The sequence below is a fragment of the Ochotona princeps genome, chromosome 9, assembly GCF_030435755.1.
Source record: "Ochotona princeps isolate mOchPri1 chromosome 9, mOchPri1.hap1, whole genome shotgun sequence".
Lineage (NCBI taxonomy): Eukaryota > Metazoa > Chordata > Mammalia > Lagomorpha > Ochotonidae > Ochotona > Ochotona princeps.
The window spans coordinates 32,259,796-32,272,670 of NC_080840.1; the positions used below are offsets into that span (position 1 = coordinate 32,259,796).

The following is a 12,875-nucleotide window of genomic DNA, read 5'->3' on the forward strand; positions in this document are numbered from 1 at the left end:
AGCGACACGCCTCTTCATCGTTTACACGGTGAAAGCAAAGTAGAACTTCTTAGTTAGTTGTTTGCACTTTTGGCCTGGCAGACATGACAAAAATAAAACATTTTAACGGAAAATAAAATACACGAAACTTTGTTTGGTAGCATAATTTATTAGAAGAGGTGAACGTCAGGGAAGGATAAGAAATCATGTGTTTGTAAATGGCTTCTCTGTCTGGCCTTGGCTTGGCTCCCTGCTACACTCTCACCTCCCATTTTGTTACAGGCTGATTCCCTCCGCCACGTCAGAGCAATGTCCTACGTTTTTGTTAACGATTCTTCTCAGACGAACGTGCCCTTGCTACAAGCGTGCATCGACGGAGACTTCAATTATTCCAAAAGGCTTCTAGAAAGTGGCTTTGATCCAAATATCCGTGACACTAGGGGCAGGACAGGCCTGCACCTCGCCGCAGCGCGGGGTAATGTGGACATCTGCCAGCTGTTGCATAAATTCGGGGCTGACCTTCTGGCCACAGACTACCAGGGGAACACAGCGCTTCACCTCTGTGGCCATGTGGACATTATCCAGTTCTTAGTGTCCAACGGACTCAAAATTGATATTTGGTAAGTCCTCTGGGGTTTTGAAGTCTGGTCATTTCTCCCTATTGGCCGCTCAACTCATCATCTACTCTTGAGTTGCACCAATTTTGTTTCTCGTTGATCTATTGTACTGACAAGCTCAGAAAGGCACTGAAGGCAGTGGAAGCTTGTTAGGTAAGTGAAGAAGTGACCAACTTTCAGGTAAGTGAAGCAGTATACATTTTTCTATGAAAATAATGGCCAGTTTCTGCTAATTAATATCCAAGATGACAGAAAAGAAAGATAAAAGCTAGCATTTGTTAGAAATCAGTGGGTAAACCCACTTAACCTTGAACACGAGTGCCCTTGTGGTAGGTAGGTGTTGTCTTCATTTTATAGATGAGATAGTTGACATAAAAAGAATGAAATAATGTGACAAAGATCACACAACTTGTAGGTGACAGAATGGCAGTTTGAAATTGGCTGCAGCAACTCCTAAGGCTTGCATGCCTTCTGTCACATCACATACTAGCTCCCAAACCTCTCCGAGACAATTTGAGGAAGTCAAGGGTTGTTGTTTGTTTGTTTGTTTAGTTATACCCCGTTCCTTGAGGTCACCTCTAGAACTAAGCGTGGCCTTTTGGTTACAGCTCTGCGCTGCTGTAATTTATCACAGTGCTACCGCGGCTGCGAATCTGACTGAGCAAGGCAATTTAGGTTGAACAGCAGAAATCTGGAGTGCTCCAAAGTGCAGAACCTTATGAAGGCCAACCTAGTGCCCAAGTCTCACATCTTGGAGCATTGCATATTAGGGCTACCAACCTAGTACAGGCCATCAGACACCCAAGAATCTGAAATGCACAGGCCTAAAAGCAGTTCTGATCCCGGGCTTCTCACGGGAGGAGTAACCAGCCTGTAAATGCTTCTGTGGCCATGGGACAAAATACAGCAGGGTCCTGCGGTGTTCAGTGGACTGGGTGCTCTTCTGTTATTAGTACTGAATAGCAGAGTGAACCAAATAGGCCTATTTGAGTCTTTTGATTTGTTTTTATTGTTTCCATAGTCTTAGGCTTGGCTTATATATACCTTCCCATAAAATGCAAAATTGAGATCAGAGGGAATCCTAAGCCGGTCTTTCCAGATAATCTCTGAGAAGATGCTCTTGGACTTACTGTCATTACTCCACTCTTTAAATCCCTGTATATTTTCACTTTCCTTTTCCCTGAAAGGAGCAGAGAAATGCGTTAATTCAGAGTTCAACTTCTGGCTTAAACTTCGGCTCTGCTTTGTGTTCTAATAGGCCCCCTCTCTTCTTCACCACACCTTATACAATTGTGTACTAGTGATACAGTATAATTGCTACGATGACCTCTTTATTTTTACTTGTGTTTTAGCAACCATCAAGGTGCTACTCCCTTAGTTCTGGCAAAACGCAGAGGAGTGAATAAAGATGTCATCCGACTGCTGGAGTCTTTGGAAGAACAAGAAGTGAAAGGATTTAACAGAGGAACCCACTCAAAGCTGGAGACCATGCAGACGGCTGAGAGTGAAAGGTACTTGAAATAGCGTTTCTAAGGAGTGAATCGTGTGGTCCATGTGGGTCCTCAGCGTTGTCTCTGTGGACTTTGTGTTCTGTTGCTTTCAGTTGTGGGTCTTTGATTCTCTCTGAACTTGACATGGTCCTTATGGCTTTAGAGCACAACTGATAGTTGGCATGTGAGAAGCTACTAGCAAAAAATACCATGTACCCCTCATGCAGACTGTCCTGAGCTACCCGCTGCAATATGCTGGAGAAGAAGTAGTTCAGAGGGGGAAGGAAAGAGGAGTTTGAGAATATTAAATGCAGACTACAAAAAGAAAGGCATTACAGAAATTGAGGATGATAAGTAAGGCTGGAAACTTGAACAAGATTGGAAGAGACTAAGAAAGTAGTTTCAAGTAGAGGGCAGTGGAATGCTGGGAAACACGGGGAAGGGCAAGGAAGCTAAGATTTTGCACAGTTTAGTAGCATGAATGTGGAAGTGACTTTCACAGGAATTAGAACTGAAGAAATATGGGTTCCTGTAAATAACTGAAACCAACATGTTGTGGCTGACAGTGTTTCAAGTGCTGCATCCATTTTTGTTCAGAAGCAGGGGAGAGCACAGTTCAGGAAACTAAAAAAGTGGCTGGCCATCTTTTCTTCTCCAGCTTCCCTTGCTCAACAGGTAATGTCAGTAGGCCAGGCTAGTTTTGTAGCATTTAGCTTGGTGGACTGCCAGGGAGTTTCAGCCTTCCAGGTTACATAGGCAAGGTCGGAAGGTGACTGTGATCTCTACCCCAAATTCCTAGCAGGAAGTAGAACACCAGAGACCCATATCAGTTACTGACCCGGTAGGTGATTGCTCAGCCCTTGGCCTCAGGATCCCATAACATCACTTGGAACAGTTAGGCCCCTGATGGGGCTGGTGGTTTTTGTGGTTCTCCAACCTCTCCTTTTCATGACTTAGTTTGCTTGGTTCTCCTGTGCTTACGGTCACTTCCCTCCCTCCTCCTTTGTGTACTGACTGCTGTACTCCTTGGGTCGTATTAACTGTGTTTTCAAGGTTTTGCTTGTTTTAGTTAGATACATGAAAGCATTATTATTGTCCTTTTTTAAAAAGCAAGTGTTTTATTTCTATAATAGTGCTTGTTTTCTCTCAAGTCATCACTGAAGCTGGTGAAATAAAACAAGCAGGAAGTCAGAGGTGGCGCTTGCAAGCCCTTGTTCCTCGTCTGTGTACCTAGGGTTGACAGAATACCATTCACATTTTTTAAAAAAGATTTATTTATTTTTATTTGAAAGGCAGCTTTATTTACAGAGAGAAGGAGCGACAGAGAGGAAGATCCATCCATTAGTTTACTCCCCAAGTAACCGCAACAGCTGGAACTGAGCCAGTCAAAACCAGGAGCTTCTTCTGGTTGTCCCACGTGGCTACAAGATCCCAAGGCTTTGGGCCGTCCTCTACTGCTTTCCCAGGCCACAAGCAGGGAGCTGGAAGGGAAGTGGAGCAGCTCGGATACATCCTGGCACCCATATGGGATCCTGGCGTGTGCAAGATGAGGACTTTAGTCACTAGGCTGCTGCCCCATGCCCTGCTTTTGTTGCTGTTATTGTTAACAGTTGTTTATTTATTTGAAAGGCAGAGTTAAAGAGAGCAGGAGAGACAGAAAGGGAGAGGTCTCCCACCTGCTGGTTCACTCCTTCAATGGCCACAGTGACCAGGCTGAAGCCAGGACCTGGACCTTCTCCTGGGTTCCCCATGTGACTACAGGGGCCAGAGGACTCGGACCATCTTCTGCTACGTTCCCGGCTGTGGTAATAGGGAGCGAAATCGACAGTGAAACAGCTGGGACTTGAATTGGTGCCCATGTGGGATTTCAACTCTAAAGGATATAGTTTTACCCACTATGCCACAATGCTTACCCTGCCATAAACATTTTAATAACGCTGAGCTCTTATTTCTTAAAGATCATGTTCCTCCAGTGGCCAGCATCAGTGTGTGATAGGCTAAGCCTCTACCTGGGACATGAGCATTCCATATGGGTGCCGATTCAAGACCTGGCTGTTCCATTTCCCTTCACACTCCTCGTTACTGACCTGGGAAAGCAGCAGGAGCTGGCTCAAATCCTTGGGGCCCTGTACTGAATGGGAGACTCAGAAGGAGGTCCTAGCTCCTGGCTTGAGGTTAGCTCAGCTCTAGTTGTTATGACCATCTGGGGAGTGAACCAGTGGATAGAAGAACTCTGTCTTTCCCTCTGTCTTTTTCTGTGACTTTCAAGTTAAATAAATAAATCGTTGGTAAGATAGAACAAAAAAAGAGATCATGTTCATCCAAAATGAATCTGCATTTATTTTCATTTTTTAAGATAAAATACAAAGTAATATTAAATAACTGTATTTTTAAAATGTTCATTTCAAAGGTGGAGATATATATCTACAGAGGGACAAACATTGCTTTGTTTGTCCACAATGTGGCCACAACGGCCAGAGCTGGGCCAGGCCAAAACTAGGAGTCAGGAACAACTTCCACAGGGATACAGGGACCCAAATACTTGGACCATTTTCCCTGCTTTCCCAGGCATATTAGCAGGGAGCTGGATTTGAAGTGGAGCAGCTGGCACTGACACTGGTGCCATATGGGATGCCAGCTAACAGCAGTTTTGGATGCTGTACCATGATGCTGGCCCCATTAATGTTTTCATAGCCGGTTTCCTAGCACCCCTTTATCAGAAACATATGACGGGCTTTGTTTTGCCTCAGTTGTGATTACTGATTAACATACATGATAAGTTGTTTGAGGAGCTTCACAGGAAATAGGTATTCCTATTTCTTTCCATTTCACTTGAGAATGAAAATTCACATTATTTACAGTGTTACATTCAGCTACTTCAAAAAATAAATAATTAATAACGTATTACCTAGTTTTTCTGTCTACTGTCTCTTGAATGAGAAACTTACTTCACTGTAGCTTCACTATCTTGGTAGAAATACAGCAGTTGAAACTTAAATTTTAAAATCCTAAGGACAGTACATTAAGAAAATGTATGTACATTGAAGCCAGTGAAATACCAGCTCACTGACACCAATGTGACCATACTGGAAAAAAAAAAAAAAAAGCAGACCATATCAGCTGTTAGAGAATGTGGAGAGATGAGGAAGTCTTAGCTCTTGCCGGGGGGTATGGGAACCAGTCTGGCAGTTTCCCTGAATGTTACACGTAGAGTTACTATCTGACCAGCAATTCCTCTTCTAGATCTATACCAAAGAAGTTGAAACCTTAAGTTTACACAGAAATGTACACATGAACGTTCATAGTAGCAGTATTCATAATAGCCCAAACATGGAAACTACCTGGAAGCCCATGAACTGGTGAATGAGTGAATTAGCAAAGTGTCATCCTCCCATCCAATGGGATGTTACCCTACCCTAGAAAGGAGTAAAGTCCTAGTGCAGGCCATGACGAGGATCCGATATTTTTTCAAGATTTATTTATTTTTATTTGAAAGGCAGATTTATAGAGAGACAGAAAGATCTTCCATCCACTGATTTACCTCCCAGGTGGCCACAATGGCTGGAGCTGAGCCGATCTGAAGCTAGGAGCTTCTTCTGGGTCTCCTGCATGGTGTAGGGTGCCAAGGCTTTCGGCCATCCTCTGCTGCTTTCCCAGGCTATAAGCAGGCTGCTGGAAGGGAAGTGGTGCAGCTGGGATACAAACTGGTGCCTTTATGAGATCCTAGTATATGCAAGGCAAGGACTTTAACTACTAGGCTACTGCGCTGTGCCTGATAAGCATACATTTTGAAAACATGTCAGTTTTGGAAAGCCAGGCACAGAAGACCACCCACTGTATGATTCTGTTTATGTAGAATGTTCAGAATGGGTTACCGGAACAGGTGGGTAGGGCAGTGAGCAGTGACTGCACACAGGTACAGAATTTCTTACAGAGTAAATAGAAATGTACCGGCACTGCATAGTGGAAATGGGCATACAAGTTTGTCAGTATACCAAAATCCACTGGATCAGAGTTTCAAAAGGTAAATTTTATGATATATGGATTGTGTCAGTAAAAAAAGTAGGAAAACATTTAAGGGGATCGGAAAGGACCTAGCTTTCCTAGAGCAGATGATAAATCAGGGTCACAAAGGTTTTTACTTTAATGCTTTCCATTTCTCTTAGGATTTCCTGCACACAACATAACATCTGTCAGCCTTATTAAGATGTTTAAATCAACTTGATGAAAAGGATTTCTCCACTCCCCTATATTTCTGAAATTTACCTTAATTTTCTTTCTTCTTTTTTTTCTTTTACTTTATAAGAAACAGGATGACACACAGAGTAGGTGAAACATGTTCTTTTTTAAAGGTTTATTTATTTTTATTGGAAAGGCAAATATACAGAAAGGAGGAGAGACAGAGAGGAAGATCTTCTGTCTGATGGTTCACTGCCCAAATGGCTGCAATGGCTGGAGCTGATCCAATCTGAAGCCAGGAGCCTGGAGCCTTTCCGGGTCTCCTGTGCGAATGTAGGATCCCAAGGCTTTTGGCCGTCCTTGACTGCTCTCGCAGATCACAAACAAGGAGCTGGATGGGAAGCGAGGCTGCTGGGATAGAACCAGCACCTATATGGGATCATGGCATATTCAGGGCAAGGACTCAAGCTGCTTGGTTACCGAACCGAGCCTGAAATATGTTTTAAAAGAAGATTATCCATACTCAGACCATTTTGCCAGAGTCTAGGAAGTAGAAACCATGTCACTGGAGAAAGACTAGAAATCCCTGATTGTCAGGACTTCATGAGCTTCTAGAACCGTTGTGAGGAACCTTTTTTCTGTCAAGGGCTCTTGGTCATAGATCCACTCAAAATTGGCAACATAAAAATTAGCCTGCTGAGGCCCAGCACGATAGCCTAGTGGCTAAATCCTCACCTTGCATACACCACGATCCCATTTGGACACCGATTCATGTCTTGGCTGCTCTGCTTCCCTTCCAGTTCCCTGCTGGTGGCCTAGGAGAACAGTAGATGATGACCCAAAGCCTTGAGACCCTGCACCCACGTGGGAGACCAGAGGAAGCTCCAAGCTTCTGGCTTTGGATCAGCTCGACTTTAACTGTTGTAGCCACTTGGGGAGTAGCCATTGGACAGAAGATCTTTGTCTCTAACTCTCCTTTCTGTAAATCTGCCTTTCAAATAAAGATGAATAAATCTATTTAGAAAAATTAGCCTGCTGGGACCCAGTGTTGTAGCATAGTGAGTGAATCCATTACCTGCTATCCAGCAATCCCTTATGGCACTAGTTGGTGTCTCAGCTGACTCATTTTCATACCTGCTCCCTGCTAATGTACTTGGGAAAGCAGCAGAAGATGGCCCTGTGCTTGGCACCCATGTGTGAGATCTGGAAGGAGTTCTGGGCTCCCGGCTACAGCCTGTCCCAGCCCTGCTCATTTAAGCCATTTGGGGAGTGAACCAGCAGATTTAAAAAAGATAACCTGCTATGAATGTATTAAGTCTTGAGTCCTGTCTGTGGATGTCTTGGCAGGGCCAGACCAAAGAGGCCACGTGTTCTTCACACCTTTTCTAGAGATGGGCACTGAGTTCTCAGGTTTCGTCTACTGATTTTGAGTAGGAGGGCTGTGTCAAGTCAAGCACGGGGTTGAATTCAGCTGTCCTGAATGTGTGTGGTTTAGGCCTTCTCAAAATTATGATGTAGTTTTGAGCTTACTGAATTTTCTTCAACATCTGTATTTTATAGATTCCCTCCAAAAAAACACCTCTTCCTCATGGAATAAGCATTTATTTAATATTAAAATAATCTTTTAAACATCAAACTGAGCGGCCCAATAGGAGATCAGCCTGGCATGATTTAGAGGTGTCAAATTTTGGCAAAGGCTGTAGGACCTTTGGCTAGCAATGTCAAGAAGTAAAACAAAGTTCTAGGTTACAAAAAAAACCCTGCCCGTTTGTGTGTGCTCCTGTATTGTTCCTGGAGAACACAGCTCAGATGTTTGATGCTGCTTTCGTTGGTCTGTATAGACGGTTGGCAGAAGAGAAGAACGGGGGCTTAGGAGAAGGAGAACAGCTTCTGTAACCAGTAGATACTTGGGGCATATGATTATGGTTATTGTGGTTTTAATCTAAATCATTCCCTGTTAGGAGACCAACAGGTTGTGACATAACTATGAGTCTTAATCCCTTAGAGCTTCAGTTCATCACTTTTTCCTTGTGGTGGTTGTATTTCTCATTGCTATGGTTCTGAAAGCCAGGATCAGTAGGCCTTTTTTTTTTTTTTTTTAAGATTAGTTAATTTTATTGGAAAGGCAGATTTACTGAGAGAAAGAGAGACAAAGATTTTCCTTTCCCTTGTTTCTCTCTCCAAGTGGCCACAACTGAACTGGAGCTGAACTGATTCAAAGCCAGGAGCCAGGAGCTTTTTCTGGATCTCCCACATAGGTACAAGATCCCAAGGCTTTGGACTGTCCTCAACTGCCTTCCCAGGCCACAAACAGGGAGATGGAGGAAATGGAGCAGCTGGAACACAAGCCAGCAAGCATTTGTGGCCCATGTGCATGCAAGGCGAGGATTTAGGCAGTAAGCCACAGCGCTAGGCCAGGATCAGTGTCTTTGTAGTGTGTGTGCTACATTGCTTTCACCTACACTTAGCCTTTATGCAAAAGAAGAACAAGTGTGTTCTGTAATAGTATGCAAGATAAAACTAAAACCAAGAGGAGGAAAAAAAATTTGTAGTGACTCGACCAGCCCCTACATAGCATGGACTAAAGCAATAAGCTGCCCTGGGTAGAGGCTTGAGTGTAAACAAGGAGACAGATTTGGTCTGATCATTTTAACAAATTAATAGGAACTCCCACCTTGTGGCCTAGTGGCTAAATCCTTGCCTTGCATATACCAGGATCCCATGTGGGCACCAGTTTATGTCCTGGCTGCTCCAGTTCCCTTCCAGCTCCCTGCTTGTGGCCTGGGAAAGCAGTAGAGAATGGCCCAAAGGCTTGGGACCCTGTACTTGTGTGGGAGACCTGGGGGAAGCTGCAGGCTCCTGGCTTTGAATCGGCTCAGCTCCAGCCATTGCAGACACTTGGGGAGTGACTCAGTGGATGGAAGATTTTTTTTTCTCTATCTCTCCTCTCCTCTCTATAAATCTTCCTTTCCAGTAAAAATAAATGTTTTAAAAACATTCTCTTAACTCCAAAACTTACACATTCCATGTAAGCAATTGTTTAGATTTGCCTGTCTTTGTTTATTTTTACAATTGAATTCCCCAACTACAGATCTTGCTTTTGAATCTTGTCATTTTTGAAATGTTCAAATATGTTTTGGTTTAGTGTCTTGATGGAAACAATGCATTTTGCCTCTCCCAAGACTTCCAGGATTTTTTAATGAGATTTTTTGCTTGACTCTGCTAGATTCCAAGCCAGGAAATATAATTGTCAGTTTAGCAGTTAAGAATTCAAGGTTGGTTATCCAGACACAAGTGGGTATCTTATATCAATCGGTGTGGATGCATGTGAGCGCATATAGAAGTGAGTTTTTTCTGGCAGGTGTTTTGTGATAAGGGTGGTCTTCTACATTACACAGCTCCTGTTTTTTTGGTTGTTGTTTTTGAGCTGGGTGAAGTGTGCTATTTCACACCTCTTTCTTTCTCTTTTTCCCCTCCTTTCATAGTGCCATGGAAAGCCACTCTCTCCTCAACCCCAACCTCCAGCAAGGCGAAGGCGTCCTGTCCAGCTTCCGCACCACTTGGCAGGAGTTTGTGGAAGACCTGGGCTTCTGGAGGGTGCTGCTGCTGATCTTTGTCATTGCTTTGCTTTCTCTTGGCATTGCTTACTATGTGAGCGGGGTGCTGCCCTTTGTGGAAAACCAGCCTGAGCTGGTACACTAAAGGCGCTCCCAGGAGGTGAGGGGCAAAATACTATTTTCCTGGCACCCTGTGTGTATTCTCAGTTTCTCAGAGTTCTTTAGTGCAATACAGTGAGGGCTGTACATTTTCCATTTTGCTTTTCTACCTGTTGTGATCCTTTGAGAAGAATGATGAGTCCATCTGACCTGACTACATAACTGCAGTTGCGTACGCCACATCCCAACTCTGCGTTTTCTGACCTGCCTGACCTGGATGTACCTGCCCATGGCCTTGTTTGGTACAAACACGGAAGTGAGCAGAGAATGGGTGGGAAAGGAAGAGTTTAGGATGTCCCCGCAGTGAAAGCCTTTCCCTCGGAGTTGACCGGTTAAAGTGTCCACAGAGACATGATTTCTCATGTGATTTTTTGGGGCTGGTGGCTTAGATTTTGATTTTGTTTGTTTGTGGTGCATTTCCCTTTTTTTTCTTTTTGTCTGTTTTCTCTGGGGATAGGGGAGAAAATGAAGCATTTCGGATTAAAACTTTTTAAAGTACTATATAACAAATTAGTATTGTTGGAGCTTTGGTTTGGTTTATTTTAATATTTTCAAGTCAAATAGCCACAAGTCAGAAAGAACTCCTAAGAATGAGGTATATTTTCTTCAAAAATGTTTGACTTGATATTTATTTCTCTTCAGGATAATTTTGATGCTTTTGTAAACTTCTTTGTTAATATCAAGAAAATAAGCTTGAGGGAGTCATTTTGGTCTCTGTAATTTCCGCTTGTGTTTATCCAAAAGACATCCTGTTCATCAGAAACAGTCAGGACTCGCCACCCCCTTTAACAGAAGAGTTGGTAGGGAAAGAGAATTCTGATTTTGACGTGTCATAAATCTGTCCTTTTATTGCCACAGTGAAAACAAAATTACGCCTATCAGCTTGCTGTCTTGCTACATTTTTTCTCCCTTTGTAATTATTTCATGTGCAATTCTGTTCAGAGGCCCTGTTAGACTTTTCCTAGCAATCCCATCCTTATCAGTAGTTCTCTGCTGACAAGAATGGGTGGGTATTTCTGCATTAACATGGAATCAAGAAGTTACAGTGAAAAATTGATGGTTTTACTTTAAGACAAAGGTACCTGAGCTGCTGCTAAGTGACTTGTTACCGCAGTTAGAAACTAAATGGAGAGCAGAACTGGCATTTCCATGACTCTTTGACTTCATGATGTTTTTCTCTTCTTTACTTGTGTATCTAACTTAAGGCTTTTCCTTCCTATGCATTTATTATCTTAAAGAGCTGTGACTTTGGAATTAGCTTGCAGAGTGTTGCTTTTAGGTTCAAAATAAACCTGATTATATTTGGGGCAAAGTCGACAAGAAATAGCTGGCTTTCAGGGAGAACTCTAGAACATGGATTTAGAGTGCTTCACAATGAAAGCTTTGGGATTTGTGTGACTTGTTTTTAAAATAAATACACAGACAGTAGATGGAGATTATTCCTTGTTTTGTTTTACGATTGTCTCTTTTTTAGTGCAGATTTCCTTGAAGTCTGTGCCCTGCATTCATCTTTCAGTAATAAAACCAATAAATGTATTTATGAATCCCTAAATCACAATTAATTTTCTTAGTGTGTCATGTCACGGGTTTTTCTTTTAAGTTGGGTAGTTTTGGGTGGATTGAAATAGGTTATTAAAAAAAAAAGCAAGCTTTTTATCAAAGCTAATATGAGGGATGTTTTGGCTTTCCATGTTATGTTTGCCTTGTCAATGCTCTGAAACCAATTTGGGTGATAGTAACTACCATGATTAAGCACCTCCCAATTACACAAGTCACTTGGTGTGCTTCATCTCATTTCATCCTCACTCCCTGCGGCCCAACACGTCCCCATTTCTTAAGATGAGAAAAGTGACTTAGGGAAGGTGAAGTAACTCATCCAAGGTTGAACGGCTAGGTCGTAGGTGGAACAGGCATTCCAGATTCAGCCTCTGTCCCAGTTCTGTAAGACTGCGTCTTCCACCTGCCCTCTCTGTGTCGTGAACCTGGCAGTGGGACCATGTTTATCTAGGGCCTGGCCTGCTGCCCTCCCAGCAGGCTGTCACTGAAGTTCCCATGCCCATCCCTTCATGCTTATTTTCCCTTTCTCCGATGTGCTGTGTGTGACATCCTCCCCAGGTTACAGCCTTTAACACCAGTCACGTGAGCTGTATAGGTGAACAGTATTCACCTTTGGTAGTGGTGGTTGGTTTTCTTTCGTTTTGTTTTAATGGGCCTCAATCTTGACTTGTGAAATTGTTTATGTATATACCAAGGTGCTTTCAGCTGCAAAGAAACAACATCCAGATTCAGAGCAGTCTAGACCATGGGAGATCTACTGACTTGTTTCTCCAAGGGCAGGGTTGAAGAGATTCCAGGAGGGACAGTACAAGGTCCTTAGTTCAGGTTTCTTAAGCTTTTAGAGCTGTGTTCCTGTTTGACTGACTGCATCTTCCAGCTGGGACCGATGTGAGGACAGAATTTTGAAATATCACATTGATTTGTAACTATGTAGAGACAGCAGGACTAATTTTCCTGTAACTCCCTCTGAGGAGGTTTTATTTGCTAAGTCCCCAGAAATCTTCCTCTGTGTCTTTGGTGATCTTTACTGCTGACTTCGACCTGCATCGCCAAGCCACTTCGTTGTAGCAGTAGGATGGATAAAACGAGTGTGGTTGACTTGGACCAGTGGTTTCCAAATGACTGAGGCCCTGGCTGGCTGTTCTCAGGCAGGACTATAGGTATTCATGTGCTACCGTTTAACACAACACAGTCTTGTTACACATTCTGCATGATTTCTGCATGTCCGATTGGACATGCCTGTGTTTCAGAAAAAGGAAACTTGCAAATTCTTCTGGTGTAATTTTAATATAACACAAATTTTGTGAAAAGACAAGATTCTGTTTTATCTTGGTCAA

General features: G+C 43.1%; 1 protein-coding gene across 1 annotated transcript; it reads left to right on the forward strand.

Moving 5' to 3' along the window:
* The first annotated feature begins 261 nt into the window (after positions 1-261).
* On the forward strand, positions 262-11,539 carry ANKRD46 (ankyrin repeat domain 46). Its single transcript, XM_012925636.2, has 3 exons — positions 262-599; positions 1,949-2,107; positions 9,751-11,539. Exons 1-3 carry the CDS (start codon positions 289-291, stop codon positions 9,965-9,967), a joined length of 687 nt encoding a protein of 228 aa, XP_012781090.1. The 5' UTR covers positions 262-288; the 3' UTR covers positions 9,968-11,539.
* Positions 11,540-12,875: the final 1,336 nt, after the last annotated feature.

What these genes read in the sequence shown, in the direction of transcription:
- ANKRD46 (XM_012925636.2), top strand. Translation starts at nt 289, where the DNA reads ATGTCCTACGTTTTTGTTAACGATTCTTCTCAGACGAACGTGCCCTTG. An exon ending in GGACTCAAAATTGATATTTG is followed by an intron (nt 600 to 1,948) that starts GTAAGTCCTCTG and finishes CTTGTGTTTTAG; the next exon opens with CAACCATCAAGGTGCTACTC. An exon ending in CAGACGGCTGAGAGTGAAAG is followed by an intron (nt 2,108 to 9,750) that starts GTACTTGAAATA and finishes CTCCTTTCATAG; the next exon opens with TGCCATGGAAAGCCACTCTC.